Raw genomic sequence first — 18,259 nt, 5'->3', positions numbered from 1 at the left:
AAAGAGTAAATAACCGATTCACATCTACCCGTTCTAGACCTGTCATGATTTTAAACACCTCTATCATATCCCCCCTCAGTCGTCTCTTCTCCAAGCTGAAAAGTCCTAACCTCTTTAGTCTTTCCTCATAGGGGAGTTGTTCCATTCCCCTTATCATTTTGGTAGCCCTTCTCTGTACCTTCTCCATCGCAATTATATCTTTTTTGAGATGCGGCGACCAGCATTGTACACAGTATTCAAGGTGCGGTCTCACCATGGAGCGATACAGAGGCATTATGACATTTTCCGTTTTATTCACCATTCCTTTTCTAATAATTCCCAACATTCTGTTTGCTTTTTTGACTGCCGCAGCACTCTGAACCGACGATTTCAATGTGTTATCCACTATGACACCTAGATCTCTTTCTTGGGTTGTAGCAGGTGGTGTTCAGGAAGGTCCAAGAGGCAGGCTAGGGTCAATACTAGGTATCCACCCAAAGGGAAAGGCAGGACGGATAGGCAGGGTAGGAAAGCAAGGAGCAGAATAGGGGGCAGATGAGGAGACATGGAGGACTGAAGACTGAAGACTGAAGAGCTGAAGAACTGAAGACTGAATACAAATTCAAGAACTGGAACTGAAGAGAAGACAAGGACCACTGGGACTGAATACATGGAGTGCAGGAATTGGAGACAGGGGCCGGAGGAAGCATTAGGTGAACTAGGTGGCGGCCTAGGGTGCCAGGGTCCCAGGGGCAGCAGCCTCGGCAGCAAGAGCCTCAGAGACCTGATGCTTTGCCGCTTTTCCGCTCACCCCGTGCCACCACAGACATAGTCTGGTGTCTCCCTCCCGCCAGCTCCGGTGCCTGAACCCAGTCCGAAGTTCCCCTGCCCGCTGTCGCCACTCTGCCTTCTGCCAGTCCAGATGACTGAGCCTTACCCACTGCTCTCCATCCCACTTATGACTGAGGCCCCTCTGCTCTTCTCCCTCTCCTTCTGTTCCGGGGTCTTCCTCTTTCTCCCTCCCTACGGTTTCGGTACCTGAGTCTTTCTCGCTTCCTTCCCTGTCCTTCCCACCAGTGACTGAGGCCGCTCCACTCTTTTGCCATCCCAGGGGGGACGACGAGCCGGAAGCAGCTGGAGAGGCCACGGGGCCGCCGGCACCTGAAGGAAAGAGGTGCAAGCCGCTGTTTGCTCGTATGCGCACACACAGCTTCCGCCTTCCCCCCCAATCAGGAAGGCCTGCGAGAAAAAGGGGGTTAGAGGCAGGAGAAGGGCGCTCGGCACAATGGCTTGCCTAGGGCGGCTGAGCCCCTCACAACAGCCCTGATTGGAGAACATGGATATGGTCACTGGGGCAACTCACGCCACAAGGACGTAGCGAGACCTGTTGCCAAGGTACTGGAGGAGCACCTGCAGGGTCCTCCTGGTCTTTCCTGCCATGGGCCCTCTAAGATTGATGACGTCAGGTGCGTGCCCAGCAGTGCTGGCAGTGTCCTGTCATGGGAGATGCAGCGGTGTCCTGCTGTGTTGAGGCGCGGCTTCCCGCTGCCCGGAGGGGAAGGCAGTCCGGCGTTGGGGGAATGATGAGGGGAGGCCTGGCCCGAGGGGGTAAGTGTGGCAGTTTTCGGGAGCAGCCCATGGATCGCCAAATGCAACACCTATCACAGAATTGCGATCGGATTTTCGGTTCACCCATGTTTGCATAATAGAGGTATTTACGATACCTTCAGGGAAGCATGGACAGCTGGATACAAATTTAGAAAGGCCCCTATTTATTCTGGAACAGCCAAGATCTGTTACCCTTCAGAGGCAAGAGACTTCCATACCTTGTATATGTTTTTATAGGGTCCACAGATGGAAGTTTCTGCAAGTTTTGCCAGATTTTTCTTCACCTTTTTTTCCTCCTGTTTCAGTAGGGAGTCATTCAGAGTCTTCATGCTGTCTAGAGAACGTCTAAGCTTCGTCAGCTAGAGAGAGAGAAAAGAAAATTGTTCACACTTACAAATGAACCAACCATGCAAGGCAGAGTCCGCAAGGGAGCTAAGGATACTTTTTATTAAGAGAGCAAAAGAAATAGGTTCCCCCTTTTGGTGAAGGCCGTCAGTTTACAGTGTGAGAGCTTTCTGAAATATGCTTCAGATTGGATAGTCTGCGCAAATAGGAAGAAGATAAGTGACAATATACGATTCTCCCTGTATTTTTATGTTTTAGCCTCTTTCTCAACGTTAGCTTTCTAGCTGCTGGAAAAGAAAAAAAGACCCAACAAATACTTCTCCCTTGTAGCTATAACCCATCATTTTCTCAGTCCAGACTATATCACATCCTTGGCAAACTCCCTTTCTCCAGAGATATTTAAATTCTTTAATTTAGTCTGGGAGAGGGCAATTTTGAAAGCTGATTTATGTCAAAAATTGACCACTCTCAATGTGGGTAAAACTATGAGCGTTGTTCTGCCTGCCTTGATGGGATGCATTTCTGAACGCGTCTTTAGGTCAGGGGTAGGGTTGTCAACTGGCTCCAGATTTTCAGGACAAGCTGATCCAGACCTGGTTTTACCCCCATTGCATGCTGGGACTTATTCTGATTTACCTGTCGCATTTCCCAAAGAAAATCAAGACTATAAGTACCTGCATGCAAGGGAGTAAAACCAGGACTGGATCAACCTGTCCTGAAAATCTGGAGCCAGTTGGCAACTCTAGTCAGGGAGGGAAACAATTTGGGCCAGATTTTCGAATCTACGCCCGATTTTATAACATGCGCGCCAGCCACGTGCATGTTATAAAATCCGGGGTCGGCGTGCACAAGGGGGTGCACACTTATGCACGCCGAACCCTAGGGGAGCCCCGATGGCTTTCCCCGTTCCCTCTGAGGCCGCTCCGAAATCAGAACGGCCTCAGAGGGAACTTTCCTTTCGCCCCCCCCCCACCTTCCCTTCCCTTCCCCCCTATCTAACCCACCCCCCAGCCCTACCTAAATCCCCCCCTACCTTTATTATTTAAGTTGCGCCTGCCACCGGGCAGGTGTAGGTTGCACGCGCCAAGTGCCGGCACGCGATACCCCCGCCTAGCGGGCCTTCGGAGGCGTCTGGCCACGCCCCCACCCCAGACCTCCCCATCCCTTTTTCTGATCCCCGGGACATACGCGTGTCCCAGGGCTTGCACGCGTCACTGAGCCTATGCAAAATAGGCTTGGCGTCCGCAGGAGGGGTTTAAAAGGGTTACGCACATATTGTGCGCGTAACTCTTTTAAAATCCGCCCCTTTGGGAAGATTGCATGTAGAAAATTAAGGGGCCTGATTTTCAAAAGCAATTACATGCTTTAAACTGTTTTACATGTGTAAATGCACTTTATCTGTGGAAGCGGGCTTTTGAAAATTGCTGCAATATATGCCATTGAATTGTCCTTAGGTTTTATTTGCGTTATGTGCACTTAACACGGTAAATGGCTTTTAAAATTTCTATGATAGTATGTTGCATTTACATTCGTAACTTCTTTGAAAATTCACCTGAAGGTGTGTTATTTCCCTTTAAATACCACAAATACCACAGCTCAGCTTGGAGAAGAAACGGCTGAGGGGGGATATGATAGAGGTCTTTAAGATCATGAGAGGTCAAGAATGGGTAAATGTGAATCGGTTATTTTCACTTTCGGATAATAGAAAGACTAGGGGGCATTCCATGAAGTTAGCAAGTAGCACATTTAAGACTAATTGGAGAAAATTCTTTTTCACTCAATGCACAATAAAGCTCTGGAATTTGTTGCCAGAGGATGTGGTTAGTGCAGTTAGTGTAGCTGGGTTCAAAAAAGGTTTGGATAAGTTCTTGGAGGAGAAGTCCATTAATGGCTATTAATCAAGTTTACTTAGGGAATAGCCACTGCTATTAATTGCATCAGTAGCATTGGATCTTCTTGGTGTTTGAGTTATTGCCAGGTTCTTGTGGCCTGGTTTGGCCTCTGTTGGAAACAGGATGCTGGGCTTGATGGACCCTTGGTCTGACCCAGCATGGCAATTTCTTATGTTCTTATGTTGTTAAGGTACCCATGGCAATAATCAAAACAAAATTACAAGTTTGAAGGGTACCTAAGGTATTTGATCCAATGCAGGCAGTTTGATTATTGCCTCCCTAAAAGACCAGAACTAGCGTATCCTGATTTCTTTTTACAATCCCAAGACCCTGTTTTAATCATGAGATAAGCGACTATAGGGTTGTTATTTATTTTTTTTCAATGATTGCATTATGATTGTTTATCAAAGATCAGTGAATGGTCAGCCAGGGTGAAGCCATGACAATTGACGCTGGCTGCTCACAGGTTTTAAACTTGTGCTAATTCAACCATTTTTCTGTATGTTAAATGGGTGGATCCATGGTGCATTTCTCTTGTTTCCTAAAACCGATAGTTTTCAGAGTAACCGTGTTTTTGTGAATCATCATTAGCTTCAACTAATTGCTGTAATCAAATTCTGCTGGCCTAGTGAGAAATCACTTCTTTTAAACATAGTTGGGGATATATTACTAACATTTATCATAAAATGTACCAGTGCTAGTGGAGCACACATTAATATATTTGCCTATGTGGCTTTTGTGCGTGTGGCACTGTATTAATTTAAAAAATATATTTGATGTCATGTGCTGTATAATATAACATTAGCAGTAAAAAAAAATGTTTATACTAAAACTATGGTCTACAGGATAAAGTTTTGCTAGGTGTCATGTATTTTCCTTGTGGTTTGTATTGAAGTAGAGATATGTCTAATTATTATCTGCAGAAAAAAAACAAACAATTAGGAATTGCACATCCATGAAAATAACTCAAGAAAACTATTTCTGTATATTTATTTTTTTAGCCATTGATTTTTATTAGAACATTTTTTTGGATGAAAGAGGAAAAATGAATCTTGAAATTCAGTAGTTTTACTGCTCACCTTTATCTCTATTAATTAGTATTTTTTATTGTATTTATTTATTTTTATTTTATTTATATGAAGTTTAACATAATTACAAATATTCTATGCACAGAAAACAATGAAAACATTAGTAATCAATGAATTTGCACAGAAACTATTTAAGCAAGATGACTATTTTTTGACAGTCCTAACAGAAGAAGATAGTTTCAAGAGAAAATACTTGAATGTGATGTATAAAAGAAAACTGTAATAGGAGAATATCAGTTCATTTAAGACAGCCTTACTGTTGTGCGCCCCGGCCGCACTAGGGCTGCGACCAGCCCTGCTCACCTTTCAGACCCAGCCTCCACTGCTCCCCCGGTCTCTCCCGCGGTCGTAGATATCCGTCTGCGCCCTTAGGCTCCTAGCTCCTCGGCCTCCTCAACTCCAGACCCTGTTCCCTCCTGCTCCGGTGCTCCACATCCTTCGTGGTGTGGAGAAGCCCGTGCCACGCCTTGCTGCAGTCAGCCCCTAGGCATGCGCGTGCGCAAAAGGCACCACAGCGGGAAACCGCTCTGTGGTGCCCAGCGATGACGTCACGTGAGCCTTACTTAAAAGGCAGGGCTCAGCCCTCCATTCTTTGCCTTGGCAAATGGATTACATTGTGTGAGCTAGTTGCCGTCCTCATTCCTGAGTTCCTGTGCTTGTTCCAGTGTTCCCGTGTTCCTGTGCTTGTTTCAGTGTTCCTGAGTTCCTGTGCTTGTTCCAGTATTTCTGTGTTGATCCTGTATTCCCGTGCTCCTGTGCTTGTTCCAGTATTTCTGCGTTGTTCCTGTGCTCCCGTGTTCCTGTGCTTGTTCCAGTGTTCCTCAGTTCCTGTGCTTGTTCCAGTATTTCTGCGTTTTTCCAGTGTTCCCGTGTTCCTGTGCTTGTTCCAGTGTTCCTGAGTTCCTGTGCTTGTTCCAGTATTTCTGCGTTGTTCCTGTGTTCCCGTGCTCCTGTGCTTATTCCAGTGTTCCTGAGTTCCTGTGCTTGTTCCAGTATTTCTGCGTTGTTCCTGTGTTCCCGTGTTCCTGTGCTTGTTCCAGTGTTCCTGAGTTCCTGTGCTTGTTCCAGTATTTCTGCGTTGTTCCTGTGTTCCCGTGCTCCTGTGCTTGTTCCAGTGTTCTGAGTTCCTGTGCTTGTTCCAGTATTTCTGCGTTGTTCCTGTATTCCCATGGTTCCTCCTGTGTTCCAGCGCCTGTTCCTGTGTTCCTTCATTCCTGAGTTTGTTCCACGTTCTGCAACCCAGGTTATACCTTCTCGGTCTGATACTCGGTACTGACCTTGGCTTGCCTCTGACCACATTTGGATTGATACCTGATACTAACCTCTGACCACGCTTGGACCAATACCTGGTACTGACCTCTGCTTGCCTCTAATCATGCTTGGACTGATATCTGGAACTGACCTCTGCTTGCCTCTGACCACGCTTGGACTGATACCTGGAACTGACCTCTGCTTGCCCCTGACCACGCTCAGACTGATACCTGGATCTGACCCTTGCTTTGGCTGACCATCCTCGGATGGATATCTTGGCTTTGACCCTTGCACTCCATTCGGACACTCTCTTTGCTTCTCCTGAGGCCACCAGGCCCACCTACCTTGACACTGTTTGTGGCCTTCCTCGAGCTAGACCACAAGGCACTGCCTACCCTGCCCGGAAGATCTTCAGTTCCTGCCTTGTACCCGTGGTCTCCGGTACTCTCTGTTCCGGTCTAGCTCATCTGTTCACCATCAGCTGCGCACCTCTACTCCTTGTGGGCACACCTCTCAACCATCTCTCCGGGAGACCCTCAGAGGCCCACCTAAGCCCAGGCAGCCCGGGAATCCAAGGGTTCAACCTGCAGAGCCCTCGGGCTGTTAATGATGAAGCTCCAGCTTGCCTCTGTCTTCTTGTGTGCTCTGCCTTCTGGTGGCAGGCGCCCTCTGGGATCCCTCAGAGGGCCGTACCAATCATACGCCAGACCAAGGGTACACCTCCAGCAAAACAGGTTGCCAAGGCCATGGACTCGGCAGAGTCCTTCACCTTGCAGGCTATTCCAGGCTGGCTACACATGTCCGGGAGCAGCGGCAATACCTCGAGGCATTGGTCACCTCGGTGGAGAAACAACGGTCACGATTTGAAGAGTCCGCCATGGCCAACCCTGGGACTCTTGCTCATAGCGCTTCCTCTGGTTCATCGCCCTCATGAGCACTGCTGGCCCTCCCAGCTCCTCCCCGATTCAATGGGGACCCTCGTCTCTGCCAAGGCTTCATTAATCAGTGTTACATGCAGTTTGCGCTACAACCTTCTCTGTTTCCAGACGAAGTGACAAAGATCACTTTTATCCTTTCGTGTTTGGAGGGGAAGGCCCTGGCATGGGCCTCCCTGCTTTGGGAGCGTTCTGACTCTTTACTACAGCAGCTCCCTCACTTCATTTCTACGTTCTGACGCACCTTCGATGACCCAGGCCGACAGGCGGTCACCGGACAACATCTCCTCCATCTCTGCCAGGGGACCCATATCCAGACCTTTCCAGTGCGTCTGGGAAACTCCAAAGCCTAAGCCCAGCGGGGGTCCCGAGCTTGGGCACTACAGTTATAGGCCCTCAACTACTGCTTCCCGTTTCCCTCTTCAGGGAGGCACATTTGTTTTCCATCACTGCCCTCGTGGATACTGGGGCCGGTGGGAATTTTATTCTTGAGGAGTTAGTCACATTACTCCAGATTCCTACTCAACCTCTTGAGGATCCGCTGCGAATAGCCTCCATCCATGGAGAACCCCTACCCGACCACATTACCCATCACACCCTAGCCATCCGGCTGACCGTAGGGACTCTTCATGATGAAGAGATTCCTTTCTTGGTCCTGAAACGGTCAGTATACCCCATCGTCCTCGGCCTACCCTGGCTACAACTACACTACCCACACTTCAACTGGGAGGCACTCCAGCTCATTGAGTGGGGTTCTCGGTGCCAGACACATTGCTTATGGCGGGTGTCCCCATCCCTACCTGTGTTAACCTCCACGACCCTTCCTGGGTTACCTACGCCCTACGCTGACTACCAAGATGTCTTCTCAAAGCAACAAGCCAACATCTTACCACCTCTCCGGAAGTTTAACTGCCCAATCGAGCTGTTACCCAGTACCACGCCTCCCAAAGGGAGAACATACCCACTCTCACTTCCCGAGACCCAGGCCATGTCAAAGAGAACCTGGCCAAAGGATTCATCAGGCCCTCTACATCCCCTGCGGGCGCCGGATTCTTTTTCGTCAAGAAGAAGGACGGTACCTTAAGGCTGTGTATTGACTACTGTGGCCTGAACGAAGTCACCCGCAAAGACCGGTACCCATTTCCGCTTATCAGTGAGCTATTCGATTGGCTCCAGGGGCCCGGATTTTTACCAAGTTGGACCTGCGTGGGGCCTATAATTTGGTCCGCATTCAACCCAAAGACATCTGGAAGACGGCGTTCAATACACGAGATGGACACTATGAGTACGTAGTGATGCCCTTTGGGCTATGCAACGCCCCTGCCATCTTCCAGAGAATGATGAATGAGATCTTCTGAGACCTCCTATACTCCTTTGTTGTAGTCTATTTGGATGACATCTTGATCTTTTCTAAAGACTTGGAATCCCATTGCTCTCATGTCCGGACCATCCTCCAATGGCTTAGGGACCACCATCTCTACGCCAAACTTGAGAAATACCTTTTTCAACAGTCCAGTTGTTGTGATCCCCCCTGCTGCTGCGCTACAGGAGGTTTCTTACCTTCCTCCAGAGGCCGCTCTGAAGCCTGGGCCTCGCCTGTGTTCCATCCGGGACTTGCTCCAGGGCCTGAGAGGCCTAGCTGTGCCTGTGGCTTGCTTGCCAGCGTTTGGACTTCCTGTTTGGCGACGCCCTTCTCCTAGGGGCTGGCCCGCAGCTCTCCACCTGACTTATAGGCCCAGCGGTGGGCGGTCCTGGCAAGCTCCTCCCAGGGAGTTGCCTTCTACCCCCAGTATTTAAGGACTTTCTGTTCACTTGCAACGGGCCTTCGGATCAGGTCCTCCAGTCGTCTGTATCCTTGCTGATCCAGGTCTTCCGTGATCATCATATGCTTTGATGGATCCCTGTCCAGTGTCTCTGCCTAGATGTTTGTTCCTGTGCCTGCCAGCCGTAAGGACTTTCGGATGTGAGTATCCCAGCATCGGAGTTCCTGTTCGCCTGGAGTTTCCCTGCACCCTCCTTCTCAGCGTGGTCCGCGACCAGCCTTCCTGGGCTGTGTAGGGCGCGTCTGGGACAGGGTGGTCCGCGACTCAGTCCCACGGGTGGGCTGAGTAGGGCGCCCTGTTGGACAGTGCCATGTTTCCATCCAGCCTTGTCTACAGTATCTGCTTCAGCTCTTGCCCGGATGTCTTCCTGTCTCTGCCTTGACCTACGTCCTCGTCTGGTTCCTGAGCCTTCTGTCCTGTTGGGCCCTGGAGTGGCCAACAGGAGGGATTCGTCCCACGGGCTCTTGAGCTTCTGCCAGCCGAGGGGGCTTCGGATGTGAGTATCCCAGCATCGGAGTTCCTGCTCGCCTGGATCTTTCCTGTGTCTCGCTTCAGCCCTTGTCGTGATGTCTCCGTCTTGCTTCAGCCTGCTTCTGCCCCGTCTGATGTCTTCTGTTTAAGGACTCTGTCTGCCCTCGCCTCTGTCCGGCCTGCTGCCCATTGCCGTTCCCTGCGGCGGGTCCGAAAGGGCCGGGAACAGTCGGAGGACCGTTCATTAGTCAACTTGCCCGTGTTGGCTACCATGGGCATGCAGGTCCGGCTGAGGGTCGGACTCCCTGCTTCTGTTTCTGCCTGCCTGGCTCACCATGCCTGCTCAGCTCACCTCCCACGGTGTGGCTTGGGGCTCCTCCTTGAGTCCTGCCGTGGCCCAAGGGCTCACCACCACCCGCTTACGACGACCGCGCCCGCGCGCGCTCGTAACACCAGTCTCCCATTCCTGGGCTACATCATCTCCAGCCAGGGATTAACCATGGACCCAGACAAACTCCAAGGTATTCGCGACTGGCCCCAGCCTGTTGGTCTACAGGCCCTGCAAAGGTTCTTGGGATTCACGAACTATTACCATCATTTTATCGCAGATTACTCCACGCTAGCCGCTCCACTCACTGCCATGACTAGGAAAGGATGTAACCTCCAGGAGTGGAGTCCCAAAGCCCAGTCTGCATTCCAGGCCCTTAAGGAGGCCTTCCATACTGGTCTCTGTCTCCGCCATCCAGACCCAAACCGCCCCTTCATCGTAGATGTTGATGCATCCGCCATTGGTGCGGAGGCGGTCCTCAGCCAGTTCTCCATGAAGAGAACCCTAGTCCCATGCTCCTTTTACTCCCATAAGTTCTCACCCACAGAACGCAACTATACTATTGGGGACCACGAACTGGCCATGAAGCTAGCTCTCCAGGAGTGGTGCCCCTGGCTTGAAGGGGCTCAGCACAAGTTTACCATCCACATGGACCAAAATAATCTAGAACACCTTAAAGAAGCCCAGCTACTGAACTCATGGCAGGCCCGCTGGGCCCTCCTTTTTCTGTGGTTCAGCTTCGAGTTGTGCTACTGCTTGGCTGTGAAAAATCTCCGCGCCGATGCACTCTCACACTCAATAGATCCAGAAGATACCCCCAAAGGTCCGACCCACATCATTGATCTCACATGCATCTCCCTCGCAGCTACTACCAACGTGCCACCCGGTAAAATGGTGGTGCCTCGTCACCTTCAAGAGCGAGTACTATGCTGAGCCCATGATTCTCGACTCGCTGGTCACCCTGGTCGGGCTCAGACCCTGGAGATGCTCCGCAGGCATTACTGGTGGCCCAGCATGATGAAGGATTCCCAGGATTACGTAGATTCTTGTCACATCTGCGCCCAGCAGAAGACGCCCACTGGACGGCCATGGGGTCTTCTCCAGCCTCTTCCAACACCTACAGAACCATGGATGAACCTTGCCACTGACTTCATTGTGGAATTACCCCCTTCCAAGGGAAACACCATGTTTTGGGTCGTCATAGATCGTTACTCCAAGATGACCCATTTCATCCCTCTGCCTAACCTGCCTTCCGCTCCCGAACTGGAGCGCCTCTTCTTAAACCACGTCTTTCGCCTCCATGGACTCCTACAGGAGATCGTGTCAGACCGAGGCCCACAATTTGCGGTGAAGTATTGGAGGTCCTTATGCCGCAAGTTTAAGATCAACCTAAACGTAACCTCCGCTTATCACCCTCAAGCGAATGGCCAGGCCGAACAAACAAACCGGTCCCTAAAGGCCTTTCTTCGGTCCTATGTAAACAACCAGCAGGACAATTGGGCTGATCTTCTCCCATGGGCAGAATTTGCACATAACACCCACGTTGCAGCCGCCACAGGGAGCTCCCCATTCCATGTTGTCTATGGCCGGTAGCTCCGTCTGTCGCTTCCAGTCCTTCTGAATGTGCCATCTCTGGCAGCTCAAGCAACAGCCCAGTCAATTCAGCACCTCTGGGAGCAAGTCACACAAAGACTGGGCCAGGCCGCCGAGCAGGCAAGAAAAATTGCTGATGCCCATCACCGCGCTGCCCCCACGTTCCTTCCTGGCCAGAAGGTATGGCATAGCACCAAACATATCCGACTTTGTTTACCTTCCCAGAGGTTGGCTCCAAAATTTGTGTGCCCTTTCCCAGTTTTGTGGCGAGTGGGGGCCATTACATATCAGCTTCTCCTACCCGCCAGCTTAGGCATTCACAAAACGTTCCACGTCTCGCTCCTCAAGTCCCTTGTCATGTCTTGGCCTTCACGATGACCGCACTTCCGACCCAAGCCTCTGCGGAACCGGAAGCTTGCCTTCAAGTAAAGGAAGTTTTAGATGTCTGTCAAAAGAGAAGGCACTGGGAGTATTTGCTATTGAACTTGTGCATTGTTGGAGTTGTGGTGGTAATCTCTTTGGATGGCTTATCTGCCATGAACAGGGGTGGAGTTTCATATTGCAGACCCTATCCCCAGCTGACTTAAACTGGGAGATTGAGTGGTCTGCATTTTTTTTTAATTCCTTGGCATTTTCGAAATACTACTTCCTCAGTAGGTTAAATCCCCTATATTTTTTTGCAGTATGTGGATGTTACTCTCCTGTTTTCATTCATTGAATTTTTCTGTATTTTAAAGACCTCCCCTTTGAGTATCTTCTGATTGGTGGATTATGATCATAAGACTTTATTCATTCATTTTGTTCTATAAAGGTTCAGTGACTGGTGTATCACTGTCATGTGACCAGCTTCATCAGTCTATTTCTACTGGTTGATTTTTACCACATGACCTTTTTGGTGTGAATTTTTATTTCTTTTATATATTTTGTTAATTTGGTGCTCTGCTTATAAGACATTTGGGGAATTGCTCTGTTTGCACTAAGTGAGAAAAAAGAAGATTTGTCATTTATGGCATGTGTTTTATTTTTGTATGATCAGTTGCTGTGTGAAGCCTTCAGTATGCTCTGTCATTTAAGTATCTTTTTATCTTCTCTTTATTTTAGATTGTGATGTCCCTCCTTGCATAGCTGCACGGCAATATATGGATCATGTCGGGGACCCACTCCACTTCTTTATCCATAATTTTGAATTTGATTAAACTCTGCTTAAGAAATAAGACTTTTGTGTCAACCTGGAACTTTTGAGGACAGATCTGGAGGACACCCTTTCATCTGCTCTAAAAAAATCTCTTGCGGCCATCGATTTAATCAAATTTCAGATGAGTTAAGGGAAATAGCTATTGAATTGAGCCTTCAGCAAGAAAAATATATATTTCTTCTATGTACTAAAGGTTGAATTTTCAAAGGATTATGTGTGTAAAATTAGCATATATGCACCTAAGTAGCTTGCACTTGTGTACATGCTATTTTATAAACATCAGAAATATGCATGTTTTTTCAGTTTTGCGCATACATTTACCTGTGCAAAAAGGAATCTGTCTAAGGGCGTTCCGGGGCGGTGCCACGAGGTATGCATGTTAAGTTGCTATTTTATGAGATTTATGCGAATACATTAGGCAACTTAGTCACACAATTTTGCATCTGCTAGTTATCTAATGCAATAGATATCAGACTAGTCTATTGGCTGCTATTGCTTGGGAGAACAGGGGGGAAATTCAGGATCTAGAACTAGGAGGTTCTCGATAAGCTGGAGAAGGAATGGGTGAACTGGTGGAGGAAATTGCAAAATTGGTGGTTTCACTTATGTCAGTATGTTTTAAAATGTACCAACTTCCAGGCATAAATCAGGGGTTTATGCAAGCAAATTGTAATTTTTTTGTGCATAAAATATATGGGCATATTTTTATAAAAGACATAGGTAAGGTATACACTTTCAATGCATTACAAGTATTCATGCGTAACTAAACATGCACGCATATGTTGGGAGGTAGACATATACATATTTTAAAATCAGGGATGGTAACTTTCAAAGCAGCACATGGGCACACGTTCGTCAGCCTGCACCCAGGAACACAGCAATTTTATAACATATTTGCATATATGTTATATTTGCATCATATATTTGCATCATTCTAATTCTAATCCCCTTTCTATAGGATTGCTGTTATTTATTGTTGTTTTAATGTTATTTATTAACTTATTAATTTCAATTGTTTTTTCTCCAAGTTCATTTTCCTGTTCTATGTAAGACTCACTTGTTATGTCATTCCAATGTTATATGTAAACCGAAGTGATTAGTAACATTGTTACTAGAACTTCGGTATATAAAAATAAATGCTAAATAAATAAATAAATAAATATGTTTGCTCAATTTTAAGTGGATGCGCACTCTGGGCCAGATTTCCAGAGGATTTACGCCCGTGGGGGGGTACGCCCTCTGGGCCTATTTTTATAAAGGCCCAGCGACGCGCGCAAAGTCCCGGGACGCGTCTAAGTCCCGGGGCTTTACTAAAGGGGCGGTCCGGGGGCGGGGCAGGGTGGTCTGGAGTGGTCCGGGGGCAGGGCCAGAGGCCTCCGGCACAGCGGCCATTTGCAGCTGTGTTGGAGGATCGCGTGCCGGCAGGCTGCCGGCGCGCACAACCTGCGCCTACATCCAGGCAGGTGCAAAAGGTATAATAACAATTGGGGAGGGGAGGGGGGGGTTAGAGTAGGGCTGGGGCACATGCTCTGCCACCATTGCCAGTTTTCACAGTTTGTTCCCAGTTTGCCCAGTTAAGTGATAGGACTTCCAAACCCCCCCTAGTTTAACAGCCTCCCATCCACCCTGTTAGCCCATGTGAGGCGGTGACCCACAACAAAGGGACAACTCTGGTGTTAGCTTGGTTAAGGTAAAGATGATTACGTTAGGCATCCAGGAGGAAGATTGCTCGGCTGCCCCTTCCTACGTGCAGTGGAGCAGAGTAAGAGAGCCTGCATCCCTCACTGGAATCCCGAGGAGAGTCAGAGACTGAAATAAATCTAAAGGAGTGGAAGGAATCTGCTTAACCATGGAGAACAGAACTGTAAAGGTTCTAGAGCAGCGGTCCCCAACCCTGTCCTGGGGGCCCACCAGCCAGTCGGGTTTTCAGGATATCCACATATGCATGAGAGAAAACGTGCATGTTATGGCGGCAGTGCATGCAAATTTTATCTCATGCATATTCATTGTGGACATCCTGAAAACCCGACTGGCTGGTGGGCCCCCAGGACAGGGTTGGGGACCACTGTTCTAGAGGACGCCCGTCAGGAGTTTTCAGCCCCTGGGGAGAGAGACAATTTTACTCCCTGTGTAAGGAGAGGAGTTTTGGCCATCACTGGAAGGAGTTTTCCTAACCAGCTTAAAGGATTGTCCTGCCCACCGGGACGTCCATCTTACCTAACCCTGGAGGATGGATGGATCCCTGCCTTTTTGGGGGATTCCTGCACAGACAGAGGTGAACACTGTAATTTATAAGAGAAGAGATTGTGGTGTTGGAAACGTATTTATTGTGCCTCCTGCAGCTATTTTATTCAGTAAACCTAAGTTTGGGCACTAATATAGTGTGTCCGGTATATTCGTTAGGAACACAGCACATAAGAAGAGAAGTGAACCCTCTCCCAGAGAATACCGAAAAAAAAGCCGCCAGCCGCCCCTGCGTTGGTACCCGAAAGGAAGCCTTTCCCCCCCAAGTCAAAGGATTCCCACCCTGGAGAAAGGGGCACAGAAAAGAGCCAGTCAGGGTTCCTGCCCCCAAGAGCTTACAAGTAATTTTATGGTCCCACCCACGCAGGACACACATACTGGGGTGAGGTTGCCTAAGTATTTACGTGCAAATTTCATGTTCAAATCCCAGAATATACAGGCTCCGCCCAGACCATGCCCACGCCCCTTTTTTGGAAACGTTTCATTTGTGCGCGCAGTGGCATGTATCTGCACATACGGGCGGCTTTTCAAATCCGCCAGTCCAACGTATTCGCACATTCCCCCTAATTTCAGCGCGCATCAGGCTTTTAAAATTCCACCTTCGCCTGCGCCCCATATGCGCAGGTTGTAAAATACTACGGTGGATCTCCTCGTGGCCTCGCACGCGCGTACACCGGGGCTGCGCAGAGTTGTTTGAAAGTTAGCCTTTTTTTTTTGTGTGTAACACGAGCAATAAACAATTAAATTTGTGTATATATATTGATGAGGGAGGAAAATCACAGCCTTATACATACGTGGAGTGATTCTCTGTCATTGGTGATTCTTAGCGTTTTGGCTCGCTTGCTGTCTATCCATTCTGACCCTGCACTCATTTTTCCAGCTGTGGATAAGACGGTCGCTGCTTTCAAAATGTCCTATAACAGTTCTCTGAAGCTGTGAACACAAAGTGGATCATCACATGGTTGCACCTAACATGGTATCTTCATCAATGCTGGGACCTCTAGTGGATGCATTTCCTGGTGAATCAGCCCGGTCAGGCAATGTGTATAGTCTTATGATGTCTCAGGAGCGTGAGGTAATAATATCACTGTTGTTGTTGTTGTTGTTTCATGTTTACGAGGCAACACCCTAACGACCAGGATGGACACATTCAGTTTTTTCAAAGCGGACTATGACATCGTGGAAAGAATGTTGAAGGCAGGAGCCTCCTGAAGCAGCGTTGGTTACCAGCAGTCCCTCGCTGTCCGGGATGACTGTCTCTTCCACGGCTTGCCCTCTCTTGTGTGTCCGAAGGTGACAGCTGAGACCAAACCGGGAGTGACAGTCTCCTTTGCAATTTAGGGAGGCCTTCTCACTCAGAAGGGGAGGTCCCCGGGTTGTGAACTCAGAATGCCGTTTCTGTCGCTCTGCTGTTGTGAAAGGGTTTTGAAGTGCTGAGAGCGCATAACTTCATGACATGTTGAGTTTCGCTATTAAGTACTTAAATGCAAAATCAGACCAAGTTAAAAACCGAATGGTACTACTTTAAGGAAGGATGAAGGCTATAGCTCAGTGTTAATTCTGCCTTGGCTGTTGTACAATGTCTGTTGAAAATATTTTAGGGATGGAAAGCTTGATGATATACAGTAATCATTAACGTGCTGTAAAAACTGTTTTATTAGAAATTACTCATGAAGTCCCATTAGGCTTGATTGCACATTTTTCCCTCCCTTTTGTCCAGATCACCTGGCAAAATGAAAAAAATGACATATTACTTGTAGTGGATGTTTAACATTACTGGATACTTATTACAGTACACATATTTCTTACTGTAGATGCTTGACTAATTTGGAGTCAGTAAGTCATGTTACTGTATCTTTTTTTTTTTTAATGCAAGTTTTGATCTTCCTGCTTTAGTCACAGTCCTATTGGTTTCATGTCCCAAGTTGGGTTGGATAGCAGGGCATTAAACCCCGCCCCCCCCCCCTCCAATGTGGACCACTTCTTAATCTCTTCATCTTTAGCTCTCGACTCTGACCTTATGTTTAATCTTAACCAAAAGTCCAAGAAGCAGCGTGGTGCTTGGCTGCCTATAAAAAAAATAGCCCAAACGACGGCCTTATCCATAAGTATCTCCCAGCCGCCCATAAATCTACCCGGGTTGTGTCGCTTTTCTGGCTCCATCCGATGGAGGGAAAAGTTGCCAAAGCTTATGCTTCAGTGCAGGGTGTGCGGGGCATCGGGTGTAGCTGTGAGTGGGGAAAGATAGATGGGAGAGCGGGGGGTGTCCAGGATCCTGGTGAGAGGGGTCTGAATGTTCACCCGCAGCCTTCTCAGAGGGCCTCTCCCCCTGCTCAGCAGCGGGGGGGGGGGGGGGGGGGATCTGTCGAGGGAGAGTCTCTCCAACTGTTCAGCTGATCCGAGAGATATTTCTAATGGCAGCCAGTAAGCAAGTGGGGATGTCAGTTCAAAACCAACGAGACTATCAGTGAAAATGTTTTCCTGAAGTTTCATCTTTATTGGAAAAATAAATATCTAACAATACAATTCTTTTGAAATCTCAGAGAGGCTGGTGAGGTTGGAAAATCCTAGCTAACTGAACCTTTTTATGAAATTTAAAGTTACACCAGGCATATTATGATAGCTTTATAGTATTTAAGGTGAACTTTCAAAAGTTGTGCATGTAAAAATCAGCATTCTATGCATGTCAGTAGCTTATACTCGCATAAATGCTATTTTAGAAATCTACAGCATGTACACGAAGGTACAGGTAAAAAAAAGGGATGGCCCAGAGGCATTTTTGGGTGGGGCCAACATTCCATGTGTAAGCTGCTATTTTATGAAATTAATGCGTGTAGATTTGGCAGCTTACGCGTGTATATTTACGCCTGTTCTTTATCTGGAGTAAGTGATAGGAGATTTATCTGGATAAGGAGCAGCAAATCTACTTAAGCTGGATAAGTCGGAAGTCATCCGTATAAGTGCAATATAAAGTCACATGTTTTTGTTTTTACATACGTGTGCAGGTTGAAGGGTACATTTGTGGATATTTTATGACCTGCGCATATCACACACACGCAAGTTATAAAATACAGGAGTAGATTTCCGCATTGCCATACATACACAAGGTATAAGCACTAATTTGGCATTACACAGTTATCCTCCCTGTGTAATACCTAATTACTGCTTATAACTTGGCATTATAAGATGGAAAAAAAATGTCATCTAATCAAATTCTCTTTGGGCAAACAGTATCTAAAGCCCTATTAATACTCATTAGATAATCAGTTTGCTTTCAATTGTATTAAACTTGCAGAGCTTCATATAACTGTGCCAGTTCATCGTGATCTAGTTGTGCAGGTCCATCATTATCAATTTCAGCTGTTTACAGTGGCAGAGCAAGAGGAAGGCCTGCAAAACAAGACTGATACTTTCTGCTAGCTTTCATAAGGGCAACTTTCAGTGCAATTTTCCCAGTATTAACAGGCTGCCTACAAATTGCACTCCTTAAATCTGCTAAACATATGT

The 18,259-nt window shown here is 47.8% G+C and overlaps 1 protein-coding gene across 1 annotated transcript in view; it reads right to left on the bottom strand.

The window, feature by feature from the left end:
• Positions 1-15,823, bottom strand: part of C7H16orf78 (chromosome 7 C16orf78 homolog) — a 37,274-nt gene extending 21,451 nt beyond the window's left edge. Inside the window, exons 1-2 of the mRNA XM_029610632.1 lie at positions 15,547-15,823; positions 1,806-1,946 (exon numbers count right to left, since the gene is read on the bottom strand). Coding sequence (XP_029466492.1) covers positions 1,806-1,946; positions 15,547-15,624 — 219 coding nt within the window. The 5' untranslated portion in view covers positions 15,625-15,823. The remainder of the gene's footprint in view (positions 1-1,805; positions 1,947-15,546) is intronic.
• Between the last annotated feature and the right edge of the window lie 2,436 nt (positions 15,824-18,259).

Source organism: Rhinatrema bivittatum, chromosome 7 (genome assembly GCF_901001135.1).
Source record: "Rhinatrema bivittatum chromosome 7, aRhiBiv1.1, whole genome shotgun sequence".
In the NCBI taxonomy this organism is placed as follows: Eukaryota; Metazoa; Chordata; class Amphibia; order Gymnophiona; family Rhinatrematidae; genus Rhinatrema; species Rhinatrema bivittatum.
The sequence above is the reverse complement of the archived record's forward strand: the minus strand, read 5'-3'. Positions and strand labels throughout refer to the sequence as shown.